Genomic DNA, 21576 nt, shown 5'->3' with positions numbered 1-21576 from the left:
GGCTTCTCCCTTCCGTCGCCGGGTGGGCGCCACGAGGCGGGCGGTGATGGCTGCGCGGGCAAAGGCGACGGGGGGAAGCAGACACGCAAATGCACAGAAAGACAAACCAGAACAAAAGAGCACAAAGAGAAAAAACAAAAAAAGCCACACAAAGGGCAGGATCAAGCGCACATGCACGTTATCATGAGGTCACACACACGCAGCGGCTACGGTAGCGAAGCCCCTCACCCTTCCCAAAGAAAGAAAGAAAGAAAGAAAGAAANCGCAGCGGCTACGGTAGCGAAGCCCCTCACCCTTCCCAAAGAAAGAAAGAAAGAAAGAAAGAAAGAAAGAAAAAAAAAAACAAAAAAACAATGGTAATAGAAAGAGAAAACAGAAAACAACAAAAAAAGATGTCTCGCTACTCACCTCCATACGGCCTTTGTTTTCCCTTTGCTCATCTCTTCACAAAAACAACAAGGAATACGCGAGAAGTATGGTGCGCCCTTCCCGTCTACTGCGCCTGCTCGGCAGCGTTGAGCCACACGGTAACAGGCCGGCCATTCACATACACACGCTTGCACCTGACATGGGTCACGGAAGTGGCAGAAGGGGTAGCCGGCTGTAGCTGCGTTTGCGCATTGGCACGGGCATTCCGCTGCTCCACGCGCCTCTCCTTTTTGTTGGATGAGCCCACCTCGACGGTAGCGACATTGGGGGTGTTTCTGTTGGGATCGCACCGGAGAAAAGCGGGGGCGCTGGAAGACCCTGCCGCGAAAGTCGGGACGCGGTAGTTAAACTGCGGCGAGAGAGCGCTGCGAGGGTGCTGCTGTGGTAGCGGGTGGCAGGATGTCCTTATGGTGCTCTGCACACTGCAGCTGCCCTGCGGTAGCGGCGCGTGCTGTGTCAGGATGGGCGTTGACGGTACCGCGTCAAAAACGCTGCCTCCCTCCTCCTTGTATGCCATCCTGAAGCTCACCTCAGTGGGATACGGGGACTTGGGAATGCAAGGCGACCCATCCATTGATGTTCGTCGGTACGGGTCATTAGCGCGCTTTTGCGGTAGAAACGGGGACTGCGGTTCCGAAAGGGTGAGTGGCAATCCTTTGAGGCGCTCCTGAAACGCAACAGTGGCGGCGCTTTTGGCCGATGTGAAGTAATGAGAGGCGTTTTGGATGTTATCAGAGTTGTGAATGGCGCTAGTGCAATCCATCAGCGGCGAAACAAAAGAGGCTGCGCTATCACTTCCCGGGTAGACGTACGCGTTGTGAGATATCATTGCTGCGCTCTTCTATAGATCGCTCGATTTTCCTTACTGTTTTTTTTTGGGTTAGCTCGCTGAAGGACTTCAAGTAGACAACAATGATAACAAAAGTAAGCAAATGGAGCAAACAAACTAGGAAGGCACACTGAATGCAAGGCTTCATTCGTTAGAGGATCATAAACACCGTTACTTTAAGACCCTCATATATATATATATATATATATATCGCAAAAGAAAAAAAGAAAAACCGATAAGACTTGGCATCGTTGATATCTGGGGCCTACTTAACTCAGCTCGTCCTGCTCGCTTGCCCGTATAAACGCAAAGCCCTTGAAGTGGTACAACCCGTAGACCAACTGAGCTATCAGCAGCAAGACCGCGATGACTCCCACAATCCGATAGCCCAGCTGCATGGACTGGGTGTTGGTGGGTGTGAGGGATTGCCGCAGGTACGCCGGCACCACTACAGGCACGTAGCCAGGCACACACCCCACTATGTTGTTCTCACGCAGGTACTCTGCATCAGCTGTTGTTGTACCATTGATGCCTTGGGCGATACGATTACAAAGCGATACGGCGACATCTTCATCACCATTCGTTAAGGACAGAATGCAGGTGTCAAAAACAACTGATGCATTCAGACTCACAGAAAGAGGAACCTTGAAGTGATGGCGAAATTCTACCCAAAAAGCCTCCGTGCCATTGGGAGGCCACTCGGTGGGCCGTACCACTGCAAGCTCGATCCGCATCAGTGCAGTGCCGTTGGTCCCAGCAGCAGCAGATGAATCCACAGCGCTCTCCATAGCTGTGACGGATGAAATACACATGATCAGAGGAAACAACGCCAGCACGTTACGAATCGTCATGACGCCTCTCTCTTGAAGGAGGCGCAAAAAAAAAAATGAAAGAACCACAACTGTACGTCTCTTTTTGGCTCTTAGAGAGAGGGCACCAAAACCATGATAAGGAAGAAAAAAGAAGACAGGAAACCAAAAAAAATATGTGGAAAAGTAATTCACCGCGAACTCATCATTCGCCCTGCACAGGTGGAATAAAAATACCCAGGGCAGAGGGACGTCCGCAGAGATGACAGAACAGCAGGCTTCTTCTTGGCGCCCAGAAAGAATTATGAAGACGTCTTGTCAGCCTTGTCCACCTCCTCATCCTTTGGCTTCTCAAAAAAACGTCGTGTGATGCGAGTCACGCCACCCGATAGCACCCCGGAGAAGATCAGTCCTAGTGATATGACGTTGAACACCATCGCGGGATCGGGAACAGGGATAGTGGTGCCAGCAACATTGTTGCATCGGAGCCAAAAGTAGCACATGCAAGACATCGTGCTCTCGTTCCGCGGCTTGTTGCGCAGCAGACTCTCCAAGAAACGTTCTAATGATTCTTGATGATCAATTCGCATCATGCTAAGAGCCGCACACTTTGGAGCAGCACAACGCTCAGTGCCCACCGAGGCAGTGACAGTCGTGGCAGCTCCAGCAGCTTCCGTTATATCCTCCAAACTTTTCCCAAGGCGAATAACAGGCTGCGGCAAAATACGGTTACTGTTGGCGTCATGCGGCATGTCTTTGAGAGCAGCCCAGCCAAACTTAAAGGGAAACTCACAAACAACAAAGCCACTAGTCATAGAGCCTTCTTCATTCATACGCGCCTCACGAATATGAGCCTCAGTGAGCACAGTTTTCACAAGCACCACAAGCACATTCGCGCTGTCGTCAAAAAACGCGTTTTCCAATGTAGATGATCCTGGTGGGTTGGACTGCATCGCATGAAGGGAAGGCCGGAGGACGTGCAGGGGAAACATGAGAAGCGACTCAAGCGTATCCCCTGGTCTCAGCCCGTACAGGGCATCGCTTGCCTGATGCGCCGTGGTCGTCGGCGGGAACACGACCAGTCTGTAATTCCCACGGTCATGTCCCACTGTGGTGATGTAGTACTGCGCGGTCGGTGCGAGCTCTCCTGTCCATGCCGAATGAAGACTGGTCAAATTTTCTTCGCTCCGTGGCGCCGCTTCAACTTGTGGAGTGCCCATCGTAAATTGCAAGGCATCACGGAGTTGTGCATTCGTACGCGGTCCAACAACGAACGTCAGACGACCGGCATATGAGGGGAAATATTCCTTCCAATGGGCTGCGAGTTTGCCAAAAACACCTTTGCGCGCAACAAATGCCATGCGGACGAGGAGCTTGATCTCTGTCTCCTCTGCCGCGTCTTGTGCCACGACAGGCGACTGCGACGCACCAAAGTGGAAGTGATGGAAACCTGAGGAAAAGAATTCCTCCATTGTGAGCAGGCCCGCCCGGAATATGCCATCTGGGATACGTTCCTCAATGCCCTTTCCGCTGCGTCCACCGTTAAGCAGTGCGCTAACATGCTGTGTGCACACTGTATCGTGCTGGGCAAGGTGATACGAACACCAGTGGTAGTTCCCCTTGCCTGCTGCAACGCTTCCATCACCCGAGACCGAGTGAAGAGCACCGACAGGGCGGATATGCCGCGGTGTTTCTTTCGACCAGCTGAGTGGCGAGGAGAGGAGCGAGGAGACAAACTGTGCCAACCATTGGTGGTGCCTTCGAGCCTCAGCATTAGGGTCCGCGGATCTGTTGCTGTTCTCATCGTCGCTGTCCAACGTTTCTGTCTTGCCCCATCCACAGGCAGAGAGACCCGAGAAGTAACACACCGTGTGGTGCGAGAGGTCGTAAATGAGTTCGGTCGTGCTCTCACTGATGGGGGAGCTGGTGTCGTACAATGCCGCACTCCATTCAGAGCGCCACGAACCTCCACAGCCAGACCACTCCAGCGAATCAAAGCGCCGCCGCCGCAGTACGTGCACCCAAAAGGGATCCATATCCTCATTAAAATTCAGGTGCTCATCGTTGTCGTCAGCCGATCCACGTGGCAGCCAGAGTGATGTTGTTTCTGTCACGGAAACAAGCGTTGGTTCCTCACCTGCGTCGTCGAAGCCCTCTGAAAGCGGATGCACGTGAATAAGGTACTTCTTCTCTGTCCGCGGAACAGTGGGTTGGTACGCGTGAACAGCGACGGTGGCAATGCAAATCGCAAGGATAGCCCAGCAGAGCGCCGACAAGCGGAGTGACATATTCTCAAATATTGAACCTTCTTTATCTCCCCTTTGAGTTTCGCTCCCTACTAACAAGAAAAGCTCTGCATCACGAAAAAGTCCATATACGCAAAGGAAAGCAAAACGTGTGTGGGCTCATATATACATATATATATATATATATATGTATATTTGTATATATGTATATATATTCCTGTTAGAGTGAGATCAACAACCACCATTGAATTTTCAATTTACAACATCTGGTAGGCGGGCACCACAAATGCCCAATTGTTTATTTTCGCTCCTCAGTGGGGTGGGGGGGCTAAAGGTGCCCCCGTCCGTAAACGATAAAAAGAAGGAATCCCACATGGGAATGAATGAGTAAAGATCATGGTATTGAAAAGAAAAAAAAACACGAGAAGAGCTTTGAGGATAAGAACAATGCAGCAACAAAAACCGAGGTGAGTAACACAAACTCACGACTGAGCCCTCAACGGTGCCGCACTCGATGGCGGTGTCACTGGCTCTCGCTCGTGATTGCCCAGCTCCATTTCTTCTTCTGCGACAGCGATATCAAGTACAGTCACTTCTTTGACAACGAACACTTTCTGATCGCTCAATGATGAGCTAGGCAAAAACGAATCTTTTTGCTCAAGTTGCGCCCCATTTCCTTTGGCAAATAATGACAACTTTGTGTCATTTTTCATCGTGCATGGAGCGATCATAAAACACGCAGTCAAGTGAAAGCCAAATGTGAAAATAAAGGCCGCGCCGTACCCGAGTCGATCTGCCAAGTAGCCTCCCACAACTGCAGTGCCGGACCACGATGCCGACTGAATGGATTCTACAGCATTCCACATACCGCGCCGCTCCTCCGAGACTATATCCATGATGAGGGCCCTACTAAGGCCCATGGTGGAGTTAATTAAGGACATGCGCGCCACGTAAGCGATGCACATCATCCAGGTGGGTGCCGCGGTTGTACCACGCGCAAGGGCCATATAGAGCAGTATGAATGTGGCCGAAAGTTTTGGAAACATAAGCGCACGTGTTCGCCCAATCCTCCGCCCTATGGAAGCGTTGATGATGGCGAGGGCTGAGATCAGAATAGCGGTCACAATACCAAGCAAAGCCATGCCGATTGGCGAAATGAAATAGATCTTCATCATGAAGAGAGAGAAGTACTGCGTTGTCATGCCGCTTCCTAAAGTAGTCACAACGTCCGCTAATGCAACCACATAGGGGTAGTATTCCAATGGAATCGAACAGGGATCCTTCAAAATCCACCTCTTCTTCTTTGTCGGCTTCTCATTTTCGCCACAATCGGAGGTAAAATTCGTACATAAACCTGTCTCTCGCGTGCTCTCCGGCGGCGGCGGCGGCGGCGGCAGTGGTATCAATTGTGGCAGTGGTGACGAGGTAGTAGGGGCGATGACGGCGCTGCTGTCGGTGCACACCGCAATTTCCTCCTCGACATACAATGCACGTTGTTCCTCCTGATTGTAGGGACTCACCGGGCTGCTCAGGTTTGCTGCCGCCTGGTCGTTGCTTGGGGATCTGTCCAGGTGGCTTGGGAGCGGCTTGAAGCGTGCAAGGAAACCCTCCATCGACACAATATGGAGCACGAGTCCGGCGGCTATCACCCACCGCAGCACTTCGAGACGCCACGTGTTGCCAAAAAAGGCAAAGAGAACAAGGGAGAGTCCAAGACCGGCAATCGGGCCCGCTGCCTCCAAGCTGAACTTTACGCCGTACATACGATCTCGATCGCCCTGCTGCAAGCACTGTGCGAAAACAGACTCGACCGATGTGAAGCTCAAGCCCATGTACGTGCCATAGAGCGATTGGGCAATTATCAACATCCACCAGTTGCCAGACCAAACAGAGCACAGAGTGAAGCACAATGCGAAAATCCCAAACCGAACTGAAAGTTGCAACGTTCGCGATGGTCCAAGAACTCGATCGGCCAGGTGGCCGCCCAACAGAGCAAATATTAACTCAAACAAACCGTTCAAAGCTGACATGAGTCCAACATGGATATTGCTGTCGCCAAATGTGTAATAGATGAACGGTGTCCAGGCGTTGTTCATCCAGATTGATCCTGCCAAGCTGTTTGTGAACACATAGAGAATAATTACCCCAAGAGGGGTACCAAAGTTCTCTCGTAACTCATTGATTGACGCACCTATTGCCATTCTTTTTTGTTGTTGTTGTATCCTCTAGAGCTCTTTAATTCATCAAACGCTTCGAGAAATTCAAAGAAAAAAAACCTTTCCCCCCACTCCTATAGGACGCGTTAGTACCTAAAAGAAGTAGCACTAACGTCGGTGGCGTTGGAGGTTTAAGATACTTCAGGTCTTCAACCCAAGGCTATACGATATGCATTTAAGAATGGAGGAGACAAGGATCATGAAGAAGATAAATAAACAGACACTATCATAATAATAATCTCCAGTGGTAATATTGTTGTTGTTGTTGCTAGCGGTGGTTTTAGTCGTCTTGCGACCAGGGAAAGAGTAAAAGCGCAACCTAAACGGTTTGCTCATATGGAAAACCGCAGTACAGGATTCCCATTCCCATGGGGGCGAACTGAGTAGTAAGCCAACGAAATAGATCATTTCACCTCTTTGCTTACACTACGGTATGGGGATTGCCGGCGCATGAATCAAGTTTGGCGACGATAAGGCAATGGTGGAAAATATATCCCTCTATACCTTTTTTTTCTTTTTGCTTCGTTCCTCCATTCTCCCACATATCGCTTCTTTGCCTATCCACTTGTTCCGCCGCTACGCGCATTTAAGGCAGATCGACACATCCGATCTTACAAAAAAAATCAGTCACAATGCTCCAAGCAATGTAAAACTGCCTGCTCGGCAGTTTTACTGCTAGTAGCTCTTCTTCTCCGGAAGAGGATCGGAAATGCCACTGCAGAATCCAATCCGCATTCAAATAGTTAGCTTTCAAGTCGAAGTAAGACCCCTTAATCACACCGGGCCGAACCATTCGCTTTTTCACGGCGGGGTGACCGTCACCACCGTCAATCACGGCGATAAGGTCGGCCAGGGGCAAGCACCGCCGCATTGTCCAGCTCTGCGAGCTTGCGTGCCAGCATAGAACCGACTGCAGTTCCCCCAAATCTGATTTTCGATAAAGAAATTTGATAACAAAAAAACGCTCGTGTGGGGCGCCGTGAGTGACGAATTTCAGCATGAATGTACCGCGAGCCACACTACTCTCAAAGGCAATGATAACTTCTGGGGGAATCGGCGGGCACCGCACTCCACGGCGAGCCGCTACATCCCTTACGAGCGCGAGGAGAAGTGAGCTGGGCTGTACGTGCTGCGGCGCATGGGGAATGGCGGAGTTCCAGCTCACGTGTGCCTCGGGGCCCCCGCGGGGGGGGCACCCTGGGACGCTACTTCGGTTCGCGGCGGCGGCGGCGTCGTTGTCGTCGTCGCCAACCCAGCGGCAGCTCAACGCACGGCTCGTTCTTCTAGACTCCTGCTCGGTGGTGGGGTAGTGGTTCCTGCTCGCCGAGCGCGAGCGCCTGTACGACGCCGGGAGTCGATCACTTTCGTCCATCAAGTCGTGCTCTCTCTCATCCGCTACCCACCGCGACGGCACAGATTTGCTGTTTGCGCCGCTCCCCCACTGACGGCTTCGGTTATAGTACTGCTTCTTGTCACGGTTCGCTGACGCCCTTAAGTTTGTGCTGATATTGGATGGCTGGTCCTCAGCGATTTGCCAGGCTGGGCTGCTGTCGCTTAGGAGACGGTTGCGTTGCAGTGACATTTCCCAGAAACGATGCGAGAGATCGTCAATGCTTGACGACTGACTCATGGGCGTTAACAACGAATTATTCAGAGGAAAAAAAAACGAAGCTAACGACACGCTACCTTGGCTAGGCATATCCAGGAATTCCAGGAAAAAAGAAGAGGCAGAGGAGAGAAAAAAAAAGGAAACGTGCAACGAACGAAATCTGCAAAGAAACACAGCGCACTTCTCATTCGTCATCATTTCTGCCTCGCTGCTTGTATGAGGCTATTTTTTTCTTTTTTTTTAGCATTTGTTTTTTTTTCTCCTTGGTACTCCTTCTTGTCCTTGTTAAATGCTTACGTGGTCGCCAGCCATTTTAATGATTGCTCGCACTACTCAGTGACGCCGCTGATCCCCCTCTGGGAGTGCGCGCGCAATACGCATGACGGTATTCTTAAAGCGCGCCGTTCCCTTGGTCTTCCTGAGGCACCGATCAGCCTGGTCAGCGTCTTCAAAGGTGATGAAGGCGAAACCCCTGTAGTTCCCAGTAACACTGTCCTTAGGAAGGAACAGTTTCTCAATGTGGTACTCGTCCGTATCGAAGATGTTATACAGCTCCTCCTTACTGATGTCATCTGAGATGTTTGTGATGCGGAGGCGGCGGTCTGTGTCTTCTTTGCGCTGCGCCGAGCTCTTCTCGCCTCTGGCAGCAGCCCAGGTGCGTTCCTTGGCCTGGTCCGATGGCGCCGCCTCTTCGAGCGCGGCCTTCCTCTGTTCCTCCTTGATTTTCGCGAAGCGCTGAAGCCGCGGGTCGGTGACTTCAATCTTCATCCGCTCCGCCTCGTTCATGAGCCGCACGACCTCGTCACGCGCCACACGCTCCAGCGGGTCGACGTCACCTAGTTCTAGCACAATTGGGGGGTCCCGCGAGACGAGATCCTGCATGTTGCCGGCGTCTTTGCCAAAGCGTTTCCACTTGGCGCGGATGTCTACCACTGTGGCGGGGCGGTCTACATGGTACGTGCGCACCTTCTTCACAATTTCGTAGCGCTTGTTCTCGCTGTCGGTGACAGTCTCGACGACCATCTTGGCGTTGTCCCATGCCTCCTTGGCGTCCTTCAGCGCAAGCTTGTCCGCCTGCTCCTCCAGCGGAAACATCGCCTTGTCGCCGAACTCCTCATCCAGCGCGATGGGGTCAATGTCGTCCGCCCACGCCGCCATTTGCCCAGCTGTTTTTTTTTCCTTTCTTTTTGTTGTTGCTGTTGTTGTTGTGTGTGTGTGTGTGTTGTGTGCCTCCCTTGATGAAACACAAAACCCACCGACCCGAAACTACCCACTCGAACGAATCACGGGCAGCACAAGGAAGAAAAAAAGAAGAGACGTAGAAGGGGGGGGGGAGAGAGGGAGTTGACAAAACAGCTTAGCTAAGCACATATACACAGACACAGTTCCAGGTATATTTCCCTTTCCCTCGCTCTCTTTTCCCTCTCTCTATTCTAGAGATGTAGTGCATCATGTGCAAGACGGTAGCTCCTCTATTCATCAACACATTGGGACATCAAAAACACCAGCGCGGCTTTTCCTCTTCCATCGCGCGCTTCTTCCGCTCATAGACGGACAAACGCCTTACAGGATCACGTGACTGCTCTCGCACAGTGTACTGGTGCGGTTTGTGTGACGCGCGTTCTTCTTCCTTGTCATACCTGTAGCCCAACCCTCCTCGACCATCTCCGCGATCCAAGCTTACCCCCTCCTCAGTGTGGGTTTGCGACCCCTCTTCCGCTTCACTTTCCTCGTACTTGTACAACCAAGATATATTGCGACCTCCTGGCCCAGAGGCATCACGTCCCTCCTGCGGCTGCTTCTTGGGTGAATGTCGCGGCGGCGGAAGCCATGGAGGATCAAATCGTTTCCCCCTGGATATACCTTCACTCTCATCTTCATTCGACTCGGAGGCAACATATGCTGCTTCACCACGGCCGTTCACTTGTTGCCTGTGCTCAATGGCTTTGAAAGGCTGCGCTGTTTTCCTTTTTAGGGGCGTAGTATCGCCCCGAAGATATGAGTAGCGATGTTCGGAGCGGTACAATGTATCGTCTTCGCCGTTAAACGAGGAAGGTGGGCACTGCCGCAGTTTATTTTTCCTCGCCACCACCGCCGGAGAACTGAGGGGTACATTTCTATTCTTGCTCGCATGCCGCTTGGGGTCCTCATTGAGGCGTTCCACCTCCGCCACCAGTTCGTTGTATTCCCTACTCAGTTTCTTCAGGTTTGTGGGATTTTTGTCCAAGTTTCCACGACTCGGTTTCAGCTGCTGTTGTTGTTGTTGCTGCTGCTGTGTAGCAAGAAGAGCACCATAGTACTGCGCGTAGTACATCATCCATGCGTAGTAGGTTCGATACCACTCCATCTGCGGGTTGCCTGACACCCGGCTCCAATCCGCTGCCACTGGCGGCTGGTTTACCGGTACGCCTTGTGCCAGCTGCTGAAACGACGGTGCAGCTGTTGGAGCCGTCGCCGGGGGCGGTGGCGGTGGTGGCGCCGTGCGATGATAACTAGTGGAGTGAAGATCAACTGCGGGGGCAGGGGGAACACCCATGGGTCTCCCTGGATCATGAATTTGTGACGAGTCCAACGCTCTTGACGACGTGGCGCCACCCATTGGTTGTGAATGCAACGAAATGTCGGGTCCTTCGTTTTGTCTAGACTCTTCACGTACCAGCACGTCTTCCACCTCGCGAAGCAGATCAATTACATCGGTAGTGTCAGGCTCATCCCTCTCGTGCGCTAGCCAATCCAGGCGGCGCAGCACTCCCTCTTCTGGCACCCGCGTCGGTGATCGCCCCGCCGCAGGGCCCCCCCAGTGCTGCGACAATTCTCGCTGCTGCTGCTGCAGCGGCGGCGGCCGTTGCTCATCAGGCAGACGTAATGTGTCGCCGCGGCGTGGGATACCCATCTGCTCGAGTTTTCGTGTGTATTCCGCCCAGTAGTCGGGTGCTGCGCTGGCGCTCGGCGCCTTGTGAACATCCGCCGAATCGTCCCTGTTGTCACCGCCAAGGAGCCGAGCCATGCGATCGTGGTATTTCTCGTGGAAGGCCAGCTGCTCCTCTGCACGCCGCGAGTGGGTGTCGAAGCAGAGGGGCCCGTGCTGCAGGAGAGGCGCAGCACCACTTGGCCGCATAAGTTCTTTTCGTGGTGGCAAGGCCGTGTACGAGGGACAGAGAGAGGAGAGAGAGAGAGAGAGAGACATGACAAAACAGTCAAAACAAAAGCACAAAGAGATACCGGACACATGTCGAGCCCGCACATCTTTACTCGAGCATTACGAGGGATAGATACCGCAAATGCACGTTCACCCAAAGGGGCACCAACAAAAAACAAGCAAAAATGCGTTTCCCAAAAAAGAAACAACGTGTCGCGCCAAGAAGAAACAGAAAGTTGCCACCAAGTCAGAAGGGTATTGCCCCACCAAAACGTGCAATTCCTACGGCATATGCGGTGACTAACAGTGTGGTATCCTGTAGTTCTAGTTTTTGATTGGGACCCAAATCTTCACAGTATTGTCAGCGCTGTAGGTCGCGATGATAGGTTTGCTATCTGCATGGTGAATCGCAGCGCCAACAACGCGGTCTCTGTGACCTTCAAGTTTCTCCACTAACACTGCGGTACCTTCTTCCGTGACGTCGTATATACAGGCAGTGTTCTCTGCGCCACAAGTCACCATGAGATCACACTCTGTCAGGCGCCGCGGTTGTTGATCCGTTTCCCGCTCGCCGTCGTCGAAGAAAGCAGAAACGTTAGTTTTTTCTTTGGCGCCTCTCCAAAAGGCCGCCCTTGCAGTGTAGCCACGGGTTGGAACTCCTCCAACGACGTTGCGGAGTGTAAACGCATCATTCGAAGAAGTGTTGAGACCGGTCGCCCGATATAAGCGCACCATATTGTCAACAGACACCACAACCAGCCGCCTGGAGTCGTCTCTGTGGTGGTAGTGGCTAATGTAGGTAATGGCACTTTGTGACGGCTCGTTCTCAATCACGGAGATGAGTGGCACCGGCACAGCAGGGGACTCGTCTACCGGAGCGGAGGTAAGTGAAGCGGCTGGCGCACTGCTGCTCAGAGTCTCTCCTTCCAAAGGGGTCGTCGAGGAGAGCGCCAAACCAACCTTACGAACGTCCCATACTGCTATGGTGCCGTTATTGTGTCCTGTGACAAGTTGTGCCATGGCGCTGTTGAATGTTAGTGTGTTGGCCCGCACGTCGTGCCTCCACGAGATGGGTTTCTGGACACGCAAGTCCACTATAGAGGTGCGCCTCTTTGAATCGGTACATGCAAACACGAACGCCTTGTCCAGCGGCACCGCCGCCAGCACAAAACCGTTCGCATTGAACTGATAGACCGGCGTGGCGGTGCTGCTGGTGTGACGTGGATCCCACACCTTGACGGTGCCATCAAAGGATGCAGAAAGAATGTTTCCGCTTCCTTCAAACCACGCTACATCAGACACGTTCTGTTCGTGTCCCTTGTTGTCATACATCTTCTCTCCTGTCAGGAAGTTGTGAAGGATCAAACGGCAGTCGAGTCCACCTGTGGCGAGAATAGGCTGGTCACCCGGTGCAAAAGCAGCACACTGAACAGGCTTGGTATGCTCTCGAAGCTCACGCGGAAACTGAAAACGACGATTGAACGAGCCCTGGGCGGCTGCATTCCCGTAGGTGAGATCATTAGCGTCAATGGCATCAGCGGGCGTGTCAATGATTTCACGACTTGATATTGCCGTGCGCAGCTCTCGAATGCCAATGGGGGTCTCCAGCGTGATGCCTTTTGATGCCAGCTTGCTAACGGCGATGTCAAGCAGGGCGCTGAGGTTGTACAGTTGCCTCTTGAGGATGAGGTTTTCGTGCCGAACCTCGGCCACTCGCTTCTCGAGCTGCAAGTTTTCGTGCCGGATGGTCGCTACAAGTTGCGCTGCCGATGATGCTGCTGAGTTATCGCCCATCCCTGTGTGCGTGTGTGGGTGGGTGCACCAACGCAGCAGTAAACCTTAGAAAAGGGAAAAAAGAGTCTCTGTATACGCTAGAGAGGGAGAAGTTAAAGGGCAACGAGCGGGAGACAGAATATCGCTTAGCATCCTGCCGACGTGAGAACGCGAGTGGACCTCACTCTAAAAAGGAACAACCGAAATAAACAGCCAAAACCGAAGCAAACAAGAAAAAAAAAGAAAAATCCACGTTAGATACGAGAATTGTTAGGGCGCACCCATTTAACTACACCATGGCCGCTTGTATCAGGGTAAACAAGGAGCAGCGAGCAGTGGGGAAATTCACGCTGACCACGTGTCCATCACGTAGCGACCTTCTTTGCGAAGCTGTTTCATATATTCTTGTCCATCGGCCTCATCGCCACCGCAGCAACACTGCGTGACGATATCATCAAATGTTGTGGAAACATCCTTGGGCATCGGCGTGGATTTACCACAAACGTAAACGCATGCTCCATCATCCAGCACCTGTGCCACACGCTTAGCGTGCTGACCAAGCTGATGCTGCACGTAAAACTTCTTTGCTCCATCTCTGGAGAAGGCCGGCAGCACCTTCAACTTTTTCAGCCGCTCCCTCGACAGTTCTGCCCACTCCGCGGCGTAGAGATAGTCCTTATCCGCGTGCCGGCATCCGAAGATAAGAAGAAGCGGAACCTCGCCCCACTCCCCCGGGTTTGCCGCACACTCGCGGATAAGGGCGCGCAGAGGTGCGATGCCGGTGCCGGCGCCAACGCACACCAACGGACTCGGCCTCGCTGGCACGAGCAGCGTGCCGGGCCAGAGGTAGCACGTGAACACATCCCCAGGAACAGAACCAACCAGACGTGAGCTGCACAATCCCTTGCGGTCACGCTTGTAGGGTGTCTGCCACGATATCAGCGCCACAGTGAGGTGAATCTCACTGACGTCAAAGGACGGGGCGGAGGAGATAGAGAAGAGTCGCGGGCGCATCAACGGCATGAAACTCAGCAGCGTGGAAAGTGGAGGGCGAATGGTGCGGAAGTCACTCAGCACCTCCACCACGTTGCGCTTCTCGCGGTGGGCGTACGACATATAGTCATCCAAGTGTTCGGGCGACGCCAGTTCCAACAACCGTTCCTTAAATTCGGCGTCAGCCGTAAAACGTGCAAGCATGCCAAAGAAAGAACGGCTCACCACAGCCTCCAAGTCCACGTAGTGGCGCAGGAGAAACTGAAGTGTCATCGGCTTCCCAAAGAAAGGTTGATGCTTCTGTTGAATTAGACCCTCGGTGGTGTTGGGCGTCACACAAACCAAAGCATCACCCTTCTGATCAAGTAATGCGAGAAAATCATCAACTGTCGACTCACGGTTAGTACAGTAGACGCCCAACGCGTCCCCCACTTCGAAAGAGAGGGGGCTAGATTGCTGCACGGCACCTTCTGTGCGAGTAACCACTCGTGAAAACGCCACGTGGTGCACCGCCTGGAAGTGATCTTCCGCTGTGAGGCGCACATTCTGCTGTACAACGCAATCGAACACGCTCTCATTACGATGAACTATTTTATCCACCGCATCGGCATGCACACCAGCATCGACAAAGTCAACGTTAAACTTTCTAACAAGAGGTGCCGTAGATGGGTTCTCCGCCTGTGCCCCCTCTTCCTCTGGTGACAGTCGCCCCAAGGCGCGCCACAGCTGCAGGAGCCATGGTAGGAAGGTTTCATCCACCCCCTTCGCGTCACTCTCATCGCCAAGCCCACGGTTGACGAGTGGCACGCCGCCCAATTGCTTAAGTCGGTTGTGAAGCATCTTCGCCATGTAGTTGAACTTCGGATAGAGGGAGTCGCCAACGCCGAAGACAGCGAACCGCAGGGACTCCATGGACGGCGCCGTCGGCTGTAGCAGCTTTGCCCACGAGATACGAATAGACTCGGGTGCCTCACCTTGATTTGTGTTGGAACAGATAATCACAAGAGGAGAGGCCTCCTTCCAATTCTCAAGCTGGAACTCATCAGCTGGAAGGCAACGACAGTGCTCGAAGCCTCGCCTCATCGCCAGCGAAGTGAGGGTGTACGCCATTATCTCCGCACAGCCACTTTGGGTGCCATACAGTACTGTCAGAACCCCCATTTCGCAAGCCACCCCTCACTTGTATGGCAGCTGTCTCACACTCACACACACTCTCTGCTCGCTCCTGTTCTTTCCTTCGGCTATGCCTCGTTTATTCCCTTCTCACCCAGACACATAGATGACAGAGAGAAGAAGTACGGTGAATACTAGGAATTTAACATGCCAGTCACAACAAAACAGACACAACCCAGGAAAGTACTAGTGGTTTCATTCGCTTCTTCTTCCCTCCGCTCTCTTGCTCACTCTCGCTCGTCTTCTCTAGCCCTCAAGACTGTAGCACTTTCCTCACCGCATGGAGAACCGTTGTGTTGCTCGTCAGTTTCGCGTGCATGTCACCATTTGTCCCAAACAGCCGCGTTACCACTGTGTGCATCTTCGCGTTGGCCTCTACAACGCCCTGTGTGTACTCCTTGAGGATGCGCTTCTCCAACGCCGTTGCACACGCCACCGCCACCTCGTCGTGTGCCGCAGCGGCCATCGTTGCGCCAACGACGCGCTTAACAAGGTTTGAGGTCTCTGAGAGCTGCACCTGCCAGCTCTGGGCAAAGTCCGACACGGCCCGCATCGTCGCTTCCTCATTCAGTGCGGGGGGAAGCGACGCAACTGGCGGATCCGCGGATTCACTCTCCGAGAAAAAAGTGCTCCCCAATGCGGCTTCCGCGGCTTGGATGAAGTCGAACAGATATCCAAAGTTGCCATTCGCCTTGGCATCCTCATCTACGAATCGTGCGAGTTCGTTGGAGAGGTGGCTTTCCACACAGGCGATGTGTGACGGTGGCGCTGCGTATTGCGGCTGCTCGTTCTCCGAAATGGGCGGAAGACCCGCCGCCAGCCGCCGCCACGTTGCTAATATATAGAATAGATTATTCACAGCAAAGATGCGCTGCGCCAACGGGTTCTTGTGGCGCTTCGCAAGCGTAAGAATGAATTCTGCTACTATCTCCAACTCTCGAAACAAGACGTTCGAGACCGCGGGGTCATACGCCACCACATCCAGCCCGTTCACCATAGACCCGCCGAATAAAGCGGTGTTCAACATCTCCACCTCCCCTGCGATATGGCTGAATCTCTGCACAATAGGATGTGGTCCCAGCGTTGCGGCATAGCCTCTGTCTTCCAGCAGCTTGGTCGTGCCAAGCTTGGAACCGCCAGGGGCAAGGTGAAAGGGCGATAAACGCAGCGTCGCCAGAAACTGTACAGCCTTCTGATCATTTTCCAGAACACTGTGCAGGACACTTGTCAGTGTCTTCTTGGCCAGCTCCATAATGTTACTGAAGAGAAGGAGCGGAACTGGATTATGCAGGTGACACAAGTATACCTTGACGATGTCGACAACACGCAGACCGGCAAGTACACTTTGACGGTCCGCCACGAGCATAAGGTCCTCAGCAAAGCTGTGTCGTGCAGCGTCAAGCGTTCTCTGAAGCACAACACGTGCGAGCGCCTCTGCTTCGTCAAAGTCCTCATCTTCACTCGACATGGAGCAGAAGAAGCGGCCAACAAAGCGGCACTCTGATACGCAGAGGCTAACGAGGAGTTGCATGCAGCGCACGAAGTGCCACACCCAGCTGTTAACTTTATCTAGTCGTTGTGCCTTTCCCGCGTCTAGGATTAACACTTCGTTCTGGACAGTCAAGGAGTCCAACGCCTCTATAGTATCACTTATTGACGTCTCCAGCAGTGCGGCACACCGATCGGGCTTCAACACACGGTCCGCAAAGTTCCGCATATGCTGTGAAACGCTCCGCTCACGCCGCGGGAATGGCTGCACTGGAAATTTCAGAGGCGGCACCACCGTCGTAACGTGGTTTCCCTTTGGCGAGCCAGCGTCCCTGTTGCACAACAGATCATGCACGTCCTCTGCGGCAATAACAGTGTCGACGCTGCAGGCGTGCGCAGTACATGCCTCACTGAAGCCACGCAACATCACACGAGTGTGCCGACTAAGTACTTCTGACATTCGCTTTACATATTCACGAAAAATAGCCTCAGCGATTGGGCGATTGTAGTTCTTCAGGAAGCTAATGACGTTTTGTCCCACAACCTCCAGCGGGCGTTGCTGCTGCTGAATACTGGCGAGACTTTCCGCTGCTGCCAGTGCAGCTATACGCTTGCTAAGGAACCGTTGCAGCTTCTCACCAGCTTGCACGGCCGCTGCCTGTAGCTGTGGACGCGTCTCCAAGTCCACTGCCGACCCCGCGAGCTCCTTGTTGGCGGAGAGGAACAAGAGCTTCTTCTCCAGCACCGCGATATTTTCGAGGTACTCCTTGTCCACCTCCTTGTGAGCGATGGCGTCGCAGAAGGCATCACATTCCTGCAGCACGGTGTACACCTCGCTCAGCTTCGCGCTTCCATGGCGGCGATTACCAATGCTGCGCACGAGGCCAACCGTCTGCTGCTGCATCTTCACCATATCGTCCGCGGAGTCGGCTAGTCGCCGCTGAAAGGTGATAATCTCTTCTTCAAACTGAACCAACTTTTCCTCACACTCGACGAACTCAGTGTAGAGGGCGCAGATACTTTCCGCCTCGTTGACGTGGGCTTCAATGAGGTCTTCGCGCAGTGCCGACAGCTCCGCCTCATGCTGCGCGAGAATGTTGTGCAGGTCCATTCCGCCCTTGAGGTAGTTCGTGATGACGTGCTGCTCTGCGTCCGAGTTGCCGCACATGATCTCGTCCAGCTCGTCGAAGCGGAGCAATGCATACTCGGCGTTCTCACTCGCCATCAGCTGCTCGCCGTCATTGCCCATTACCACACCGATTGCGGAATGCAAGTGTCTGTTCCTATGCCTCTCCTCCCTCTTAACAAATTAAGCATGAGAAAAAAAACGCAAACCAGAATATCCCTCTTAGTCGCGTCTCTTCAGTAGTGAAAAAGGGCGACTACACAGATGACGGGAAACAATAAAAAAGGTTTCCATGACAAATCTAGGGATCTCTCTGACATTAGATGCCAAAAGCTGAGCCATTGCAATACGGACAATAAGCAGGAGAAGCACCTACAATGAATCAGGCTCGGGGTACTCCGCAAAACGCCCTGGAGCCACAGCATTGGCGCAGTAGTAATAAAACCTCTCTCCTTTCTCATGGGCAGCAATCACCGGTGCGGGGGGTGCCTCTCCCAGTGGCAACGTCACGTTCTTGCCTCTCTTGTGTTCTCCTGTGTCTTGTGGACGGCTGCAGCTTCCACCTACATCTGTCGCTGTACCCCCGATGACAGCAGCTACTTCTGTCTCCGCTCCGTGAGGGGAGCCGCTAACTGTCCTCTTGTCAATCGACAGGATGCTCCTCCTGTCTGTGTGGTGATCCACCACACTCTCAGATTGCTTCTGCTTTCGTTGTTGCTGTTGTTGTTGTTGTTGTTGTGCCACCAACAGAGCGTCCGACGCTGACGCCACGGCAGCGACGGGGGCAGTTGGGGCATCTACGTTGGTGTATACGTGATGCGGCGCTGCAGCGGCAAACACATTGTCATGAGAACGAGGCAGTAGCGATTGTGCCATGTGCTGCTCCGGTGCGCGCAGGGTGGCAGACTCGGTGGGCGAACGCACTACACCCCTGTCCACATATGCCCGACGCCGTCGTTCAAACATCTCCTCCGCGATGAGCTGGCGACGCACTTCCTGCGCCAATGTCAATGTGTCGACGCGTGCCGCCTCGTACCGCATGTAGTTACGATACGCCTGCATGTTTTGCTGTGTCGTGCCGGTGACGATGCCGGCCCCTCTACACGCGTCGAGTGCGTCACTCAGGACAACACCAGTGGGCACACTCCGATCGACCCACGGTGCGTTGCCCACAATCAGGTTGAAGTGCTGCTGCAGCGACAGCCGTTCGAGCGCGACGGTGGGGTCAATGCCGCACAAGGTGCACGCCCGCAGCGAGCGCGGTGAATCGATACGGGGGATATCCGCCGGCGGGTCGTCTACGCCAACGTGGCTGTTGCACCGGCGCAGCCACTCCTCCTGCCGCTGCTCCAAATTGTCCAAGTGAACCGGCCCCTCCATTGCAAACCGCACACTGCTCTAACCAAGGCAAGAAGAGGTACAGGAGATGAACACACATCCATGTGTAACTGGTAGACAAAGAGACCTTTTGTTTGGAGGTGGGGTGGGATGGATTTCTTACAAACAAAGAAAACAGCCATTCAACGGCAGCCGACCGCCACGGACTCAGTCCAGGGACATATTGCGGCGTACGCACCTCCTCGGCTCAGTTCTTGCGTTAGAGCACAACCTGTTGCTCAGCAAGTATAGCACGACTCATGCACACACACACACACATTTATCAAGAGGGCACACGGATAACGGCATTCACACCCACATCGTCCATAAAAATATTCAGCTTGACACAGACGAGCAGACCCCTCCAAAAACAAAAAAACCCATCGTCTTTTTTGCGTCTCTGTTTGTTTGTCTGTTTTTATCAGTTAGGCAGCGAAGCAAAACAAATAATGAATTCGCACTGAAGCTAGGCCATGCGAGTGCGCTGAGGGGTGAGGATATAGGGAAGGGGAGCTTTGGGTGCTGTCAAACTCCACAGGCATCTACGATCCGTGCCTCATTATAAGACTGCGCGGGACCTCCTCGTCCACCGCGTTTGCGTGCATTGTTGCTCATAAACAGTAACGGCAACATCAACAACAACAACAAATGATTCACAGTTGTCTATTTACCATAGCCTAGAGGGCTTTATGTTTCACCAATGCTGCTACCTGAACTGCTGCAGGCCATCGAAAGGATGTCGTGGTAACCAGCGCGGGTGATCTGCAAGAGAGTGCTGTCCTGCACCACACGACAGCTAAAAGTTGGTATAAACAGCTCATTGGTGAGAGCGTCAGCAGCGATGATGGACCAACTTGGAAGCTCAAGCCGAATCTCTTCCTTTCCGGCGAACACCTCAACACGACCAGAGATTACCAGCGTAAATGTATCAGACGGCACGTCCGTGCGGTAAAGCCAAATATTGGCCTTATCATCATGCTCGAGACCACGAGCGTCAGTTGGAGGACGAACTTTATATACCATTCCGTATTGACTGATAGCGTGAAGCAAGAGATTGTGTGCTTCACGCATGTGACGGTTGAGGTCGGGCAGTGACTCGCAGAGGAACAACGTGGATGCCTTGAGCTGGTTAGGGCTCATATTGACCCGACGCGCACACTTCGGGGTGAGCCCAATCTGTCTTTTGGGAGGACCATGCGGTGCAGGCGTGGAGATCTGCGGACCAATGTCATACTCATCGAATATTTCGCTGTGGATGAGCTCCTCAATAACGTCCTCCATAGTGACGAGACCTTTCACCTCGTAATAGGGATCACCAAACGGCCTTTGTTGCACTTCTTGCACTAACGCTATATGCGACCTCCCTGTCTGGAAGTACTTAAGCATAGAAATGAGTTTCGTCTCGGAAGGCACCACGTGGCAACGCCTGTTGTAGAATTTCACCAGCAGCCATACGGGTGTGTTTTCGCGTGGGTCTATCATTAAGAGATCTTTTGCAAAGAGAACACCAATGATGTTGTTTTTGCTCGTTTGATAAACAGGAATGCGGCTGTGACCACGTTCGGAGATGAGCTGAATGACCTCTTCACTCAACGGTTCACTCGCCTCGAGCATGAGTACCTCCGAAATAGGCGTCACAACATCCATCACGGTCTTCTCGTGCAGCTCCATCGCACCTACCATGAGGTCGACCTCCCGCTCGCCAAGACCCGACTCCGAGCCTCGTGCGGCGTGCATGAACATGAGTTTTTTTAGCTCGTTGCGCTCGTATATCTGTCCGGGGTCAGTGCCGATGAACCGGTCGAGGACTACGCTGAGAGGCTTGCAGACAGGGTAGAAGAGCACCACAAACAACTTCACAATAGGAACACTCTTGGACCCCACCTGAAGCGCGTGAGCGGACATGAGAGCTTGTGGCAGGACTTCACCTCCAACTGTTGTCAGTGCCGTCGACACAACGGTCGCCACCCAGCCGTGGATGTGCGAGTCCGTAATCTGCGCAATCAGTGTGTTAACCATCACATTACCGAGAATCAGGGTGCAGAGCAGCTGGTTGCCTAGTCGGCGGATGGGCAAAATTTTACTGGCGTATGTTTTGTCTGGCTCGGAGCCGCTATCGGCGATGATCTCGAGTGAAAGTGTGTCAAGGCCCATGATGGCGAGCGTCAGCCCGGCGAAGAGGGCGGCAAAGAGAAGTAGCACACTGTCAGCCGCAATTAAATATACCCACTGCACCTCCTCCGCCTTTTCCTCTTGATCCGTTGCAGCCTCAACCCCCCACAGCAGTGGTGACGCTATCACTGCAACAGTGACAACTAATAGAGGTTTCAGCCTTGGTACATAATGCCCACTCATTTCGTTTTTTTTTT

At 53.1% G+C, this 21576-nt stretch overlaps 12 protein-coding genes across 12 annotated transcripts; all 12 read right to left on the bottom strand.

Moving 5' to 3' along the window:
- Positions 1-493: 493 nt before the first annotated feature.
- On the bottom strand, positions 494-1258 carry DQ04_02251110 (hypothetical protein; the record flags this gene model as incomplete). Its single annotated transcript, XM_009311684.1, has 1 exon — positions 494-1258. One exon carries the CDS (start codon positions 1256-1258, stop codon positions 494-496), a length of 765 nt encoding a protein of 254 aa, XP_009309959.1.
- Positions 1259-1527: 269 nt separating this feature from the next.
- Positions 1528-2109, bottom strand: DQ04_02251100 (hypothetical protein; the record flags this gene model as incomplete). The annotated part of the gene is made up of 1 exon (XM_009311683.1): positions 1528-2109. One exon carries the CDS (start codon positions 2107-2109, stop codon positions 1528-1530), a length of 582 nt encoding a protein of 193 aa, XP_009309958.1.
- A 260-nt stretch (positions 2110-2369) lies between these two features.
- Positions 2370-4355, bottom strand: DQ04_02251090 (glycosylphosphatidylinositol (GPI) anchor; the record flags this gene model as incomplete). The annotated part of the gene is made up of 1 exon (XM_009311682.1): positions 2370-4355. One exon carries the CDS (start codon positions 4353-4355, stop codon positions 2370-2372), a length of 1986 nt encoding a protein of 661 aa, XP_009309957.1.
- Positions 4356-4795: 440 nt separating this feature from the next.
- DQ04_02251080 (cystatin-like cysteine protease inhibitor domain-containing protein) lies at positions 4796-6409 on the bottom strand (the record flags this gene model as incomplete). Its single annotated transcript, XM_009311681.1, has 1 exon — positions 4796-6409. One exon carries the CDS (start codon positions 6407-6409, stop codon positions 4796-4798), a length of 1614 nt encoding a protein of 537 aa, XP_009309956.1.
- Positions 6410-7115: 706 nt separating this feature from the next.
- DQ04_02251070 (hypothetical protein) lies at positions 7116-8111 on the bottom strand (the record flags this gene model as incomplete). The annotated part of the gene is made up of 1 exon (XM_009311680.1): positions 7116-8111. One exon carries the CDS (start codon positions 8109-8111, stop codon positions 7116-7118), a length of 996 nt encoding a protein of 331 aa, XP_009309955.1.
- A 360-nt stretch (positions 8112-8471) lies between these two features.
- DQ04_02251060 (RNA-binding protein) lies at positions 8472-9296 on the bottom strand (the record flags this gene model as incomplete). Its single annotated transcript, XM_009311679.1, has 1 exon — positions 8472-9296. One exon carries the CDS (start codon positions 9294-9296, stop codon positions 8472-8474), a length of 825 nt encoding a protein of 274 aa, XP_009309954.1.
- Positions 9297-9633: 337 nt separating this feature from the next.
- DQ04_02251050 (hypothetical protein) lies at positions 9634-11256 on the bottom strand (the record flags this gene model as incomplete). Its single annotated transcript, XM_009311678.1, has 1 exon — positions 9634-11256. The coding sequence occupies one exon, from the start codon at positions 11254-11256 to the stop codon at positions 9634-9636; it is 1623 nt and encodes a 540-aa protein (XP_009309953.1).
- A 345-nt stretch (positions 11257-11601) lies between these two features.
- DQ04_02251040 (hypothetical protein) lies at positions 11602-13071 on the bottom strand (the record flags this gene model as incomplete). The annotated part of the gene is made up of 1 exon (XM_009311677.1): positions 11602-13071. One exon carries the CDS (start codon positions 13069-13071, stop codon positions 11602-11604), a length of 1470 nt encoding a protein of 489 aa, XP_009309952.1.
- A 324-nt stretch (positions 13072-13395) lies between these two features.
- Positions 13396-15204, bottom strand: DQ04_02251030 (P450 reductase; the record flags this gene model as incomplete). Its single annotated transcript, XM_009311676.1, has 1 exon — positions 13396-15204. The coding sequence occupies one exon, from the start codon at positions 15202-15204 to the stop codon at positions 13396-13398; it is 1809 nt and encodes a 602-aa protein (XP_009309951.1).
- Positions 15205-15469: 265 nt separating this feature from the next.
- On the bottom strand, positions 15470-17953 carry DQ04_02251020 (putative leucine-rich repeat protein; the record flags this gene model as incomplete). The annotated part of the gene is made up of 1 exon (XM_009311675.1): positions 15470-17953. The coding sequence occupies one exon, from the start codon at positions 17951-17953 to the stop codon at positions 15470-15472; it is 2484 nt and encodes an 827-aa protein (XP_009309950.1).
- Positions 17954-18202: 249 nt separating this feature from the next.
- On the bottom strand, positions 18203-19210 carry DQ04_02251010 (putative dynein heavy chain; the record flags this gene model as incomplete). The annotated part of the gene is made up of 1 exon (XM_009311674.1): positions 18203-19210. The coding sequence occupies one exon, from the start codon at positions 19208-19210 to the stop codon at positions 18203-18205; it is 1008 nt and encodes a 335-aa protein (XP_009309949.1).
- Positions 19211-19894: 684 nt separating this feature from the next.
- On the bottom strand, positions 19895-21562 carry DQ04_02251000 (metal transporter CNNM4; the record flags this gene model as incomplete). Its single annotated transcript, XM_009311673.1, has 1 exon — positions 19895-21562. The coding sequence occupies one exon, from the start codon at positions 21560-21562 to the stop codon at positions 19895-19897; it is 1668 nt and encodes a 555-aa protein (XP_009309948.1).
- Between the last annotated feature and the right edge of the window lie 14 nt (positions 21563-21576).

Source organism: Trypanosoma grayi (genome assembly GCF_000691245.1).
Source record: "Trypanosoma grayi strain ANR4 Tgr_225_V1, whole genome shotgun sequence".
Taxonomy (NCBI): domain Eukaryota; phylum Euglenozoa; class Kinetoplastea; order Trypanosomatida; family Trypanosomatidae; genus Trypanosoma; species Trypanosoma grayi.
Note: the sequence above shows the minus strand (reverse complement) of the source record. Positions and strands in the feature narration are given on the sequence as shown.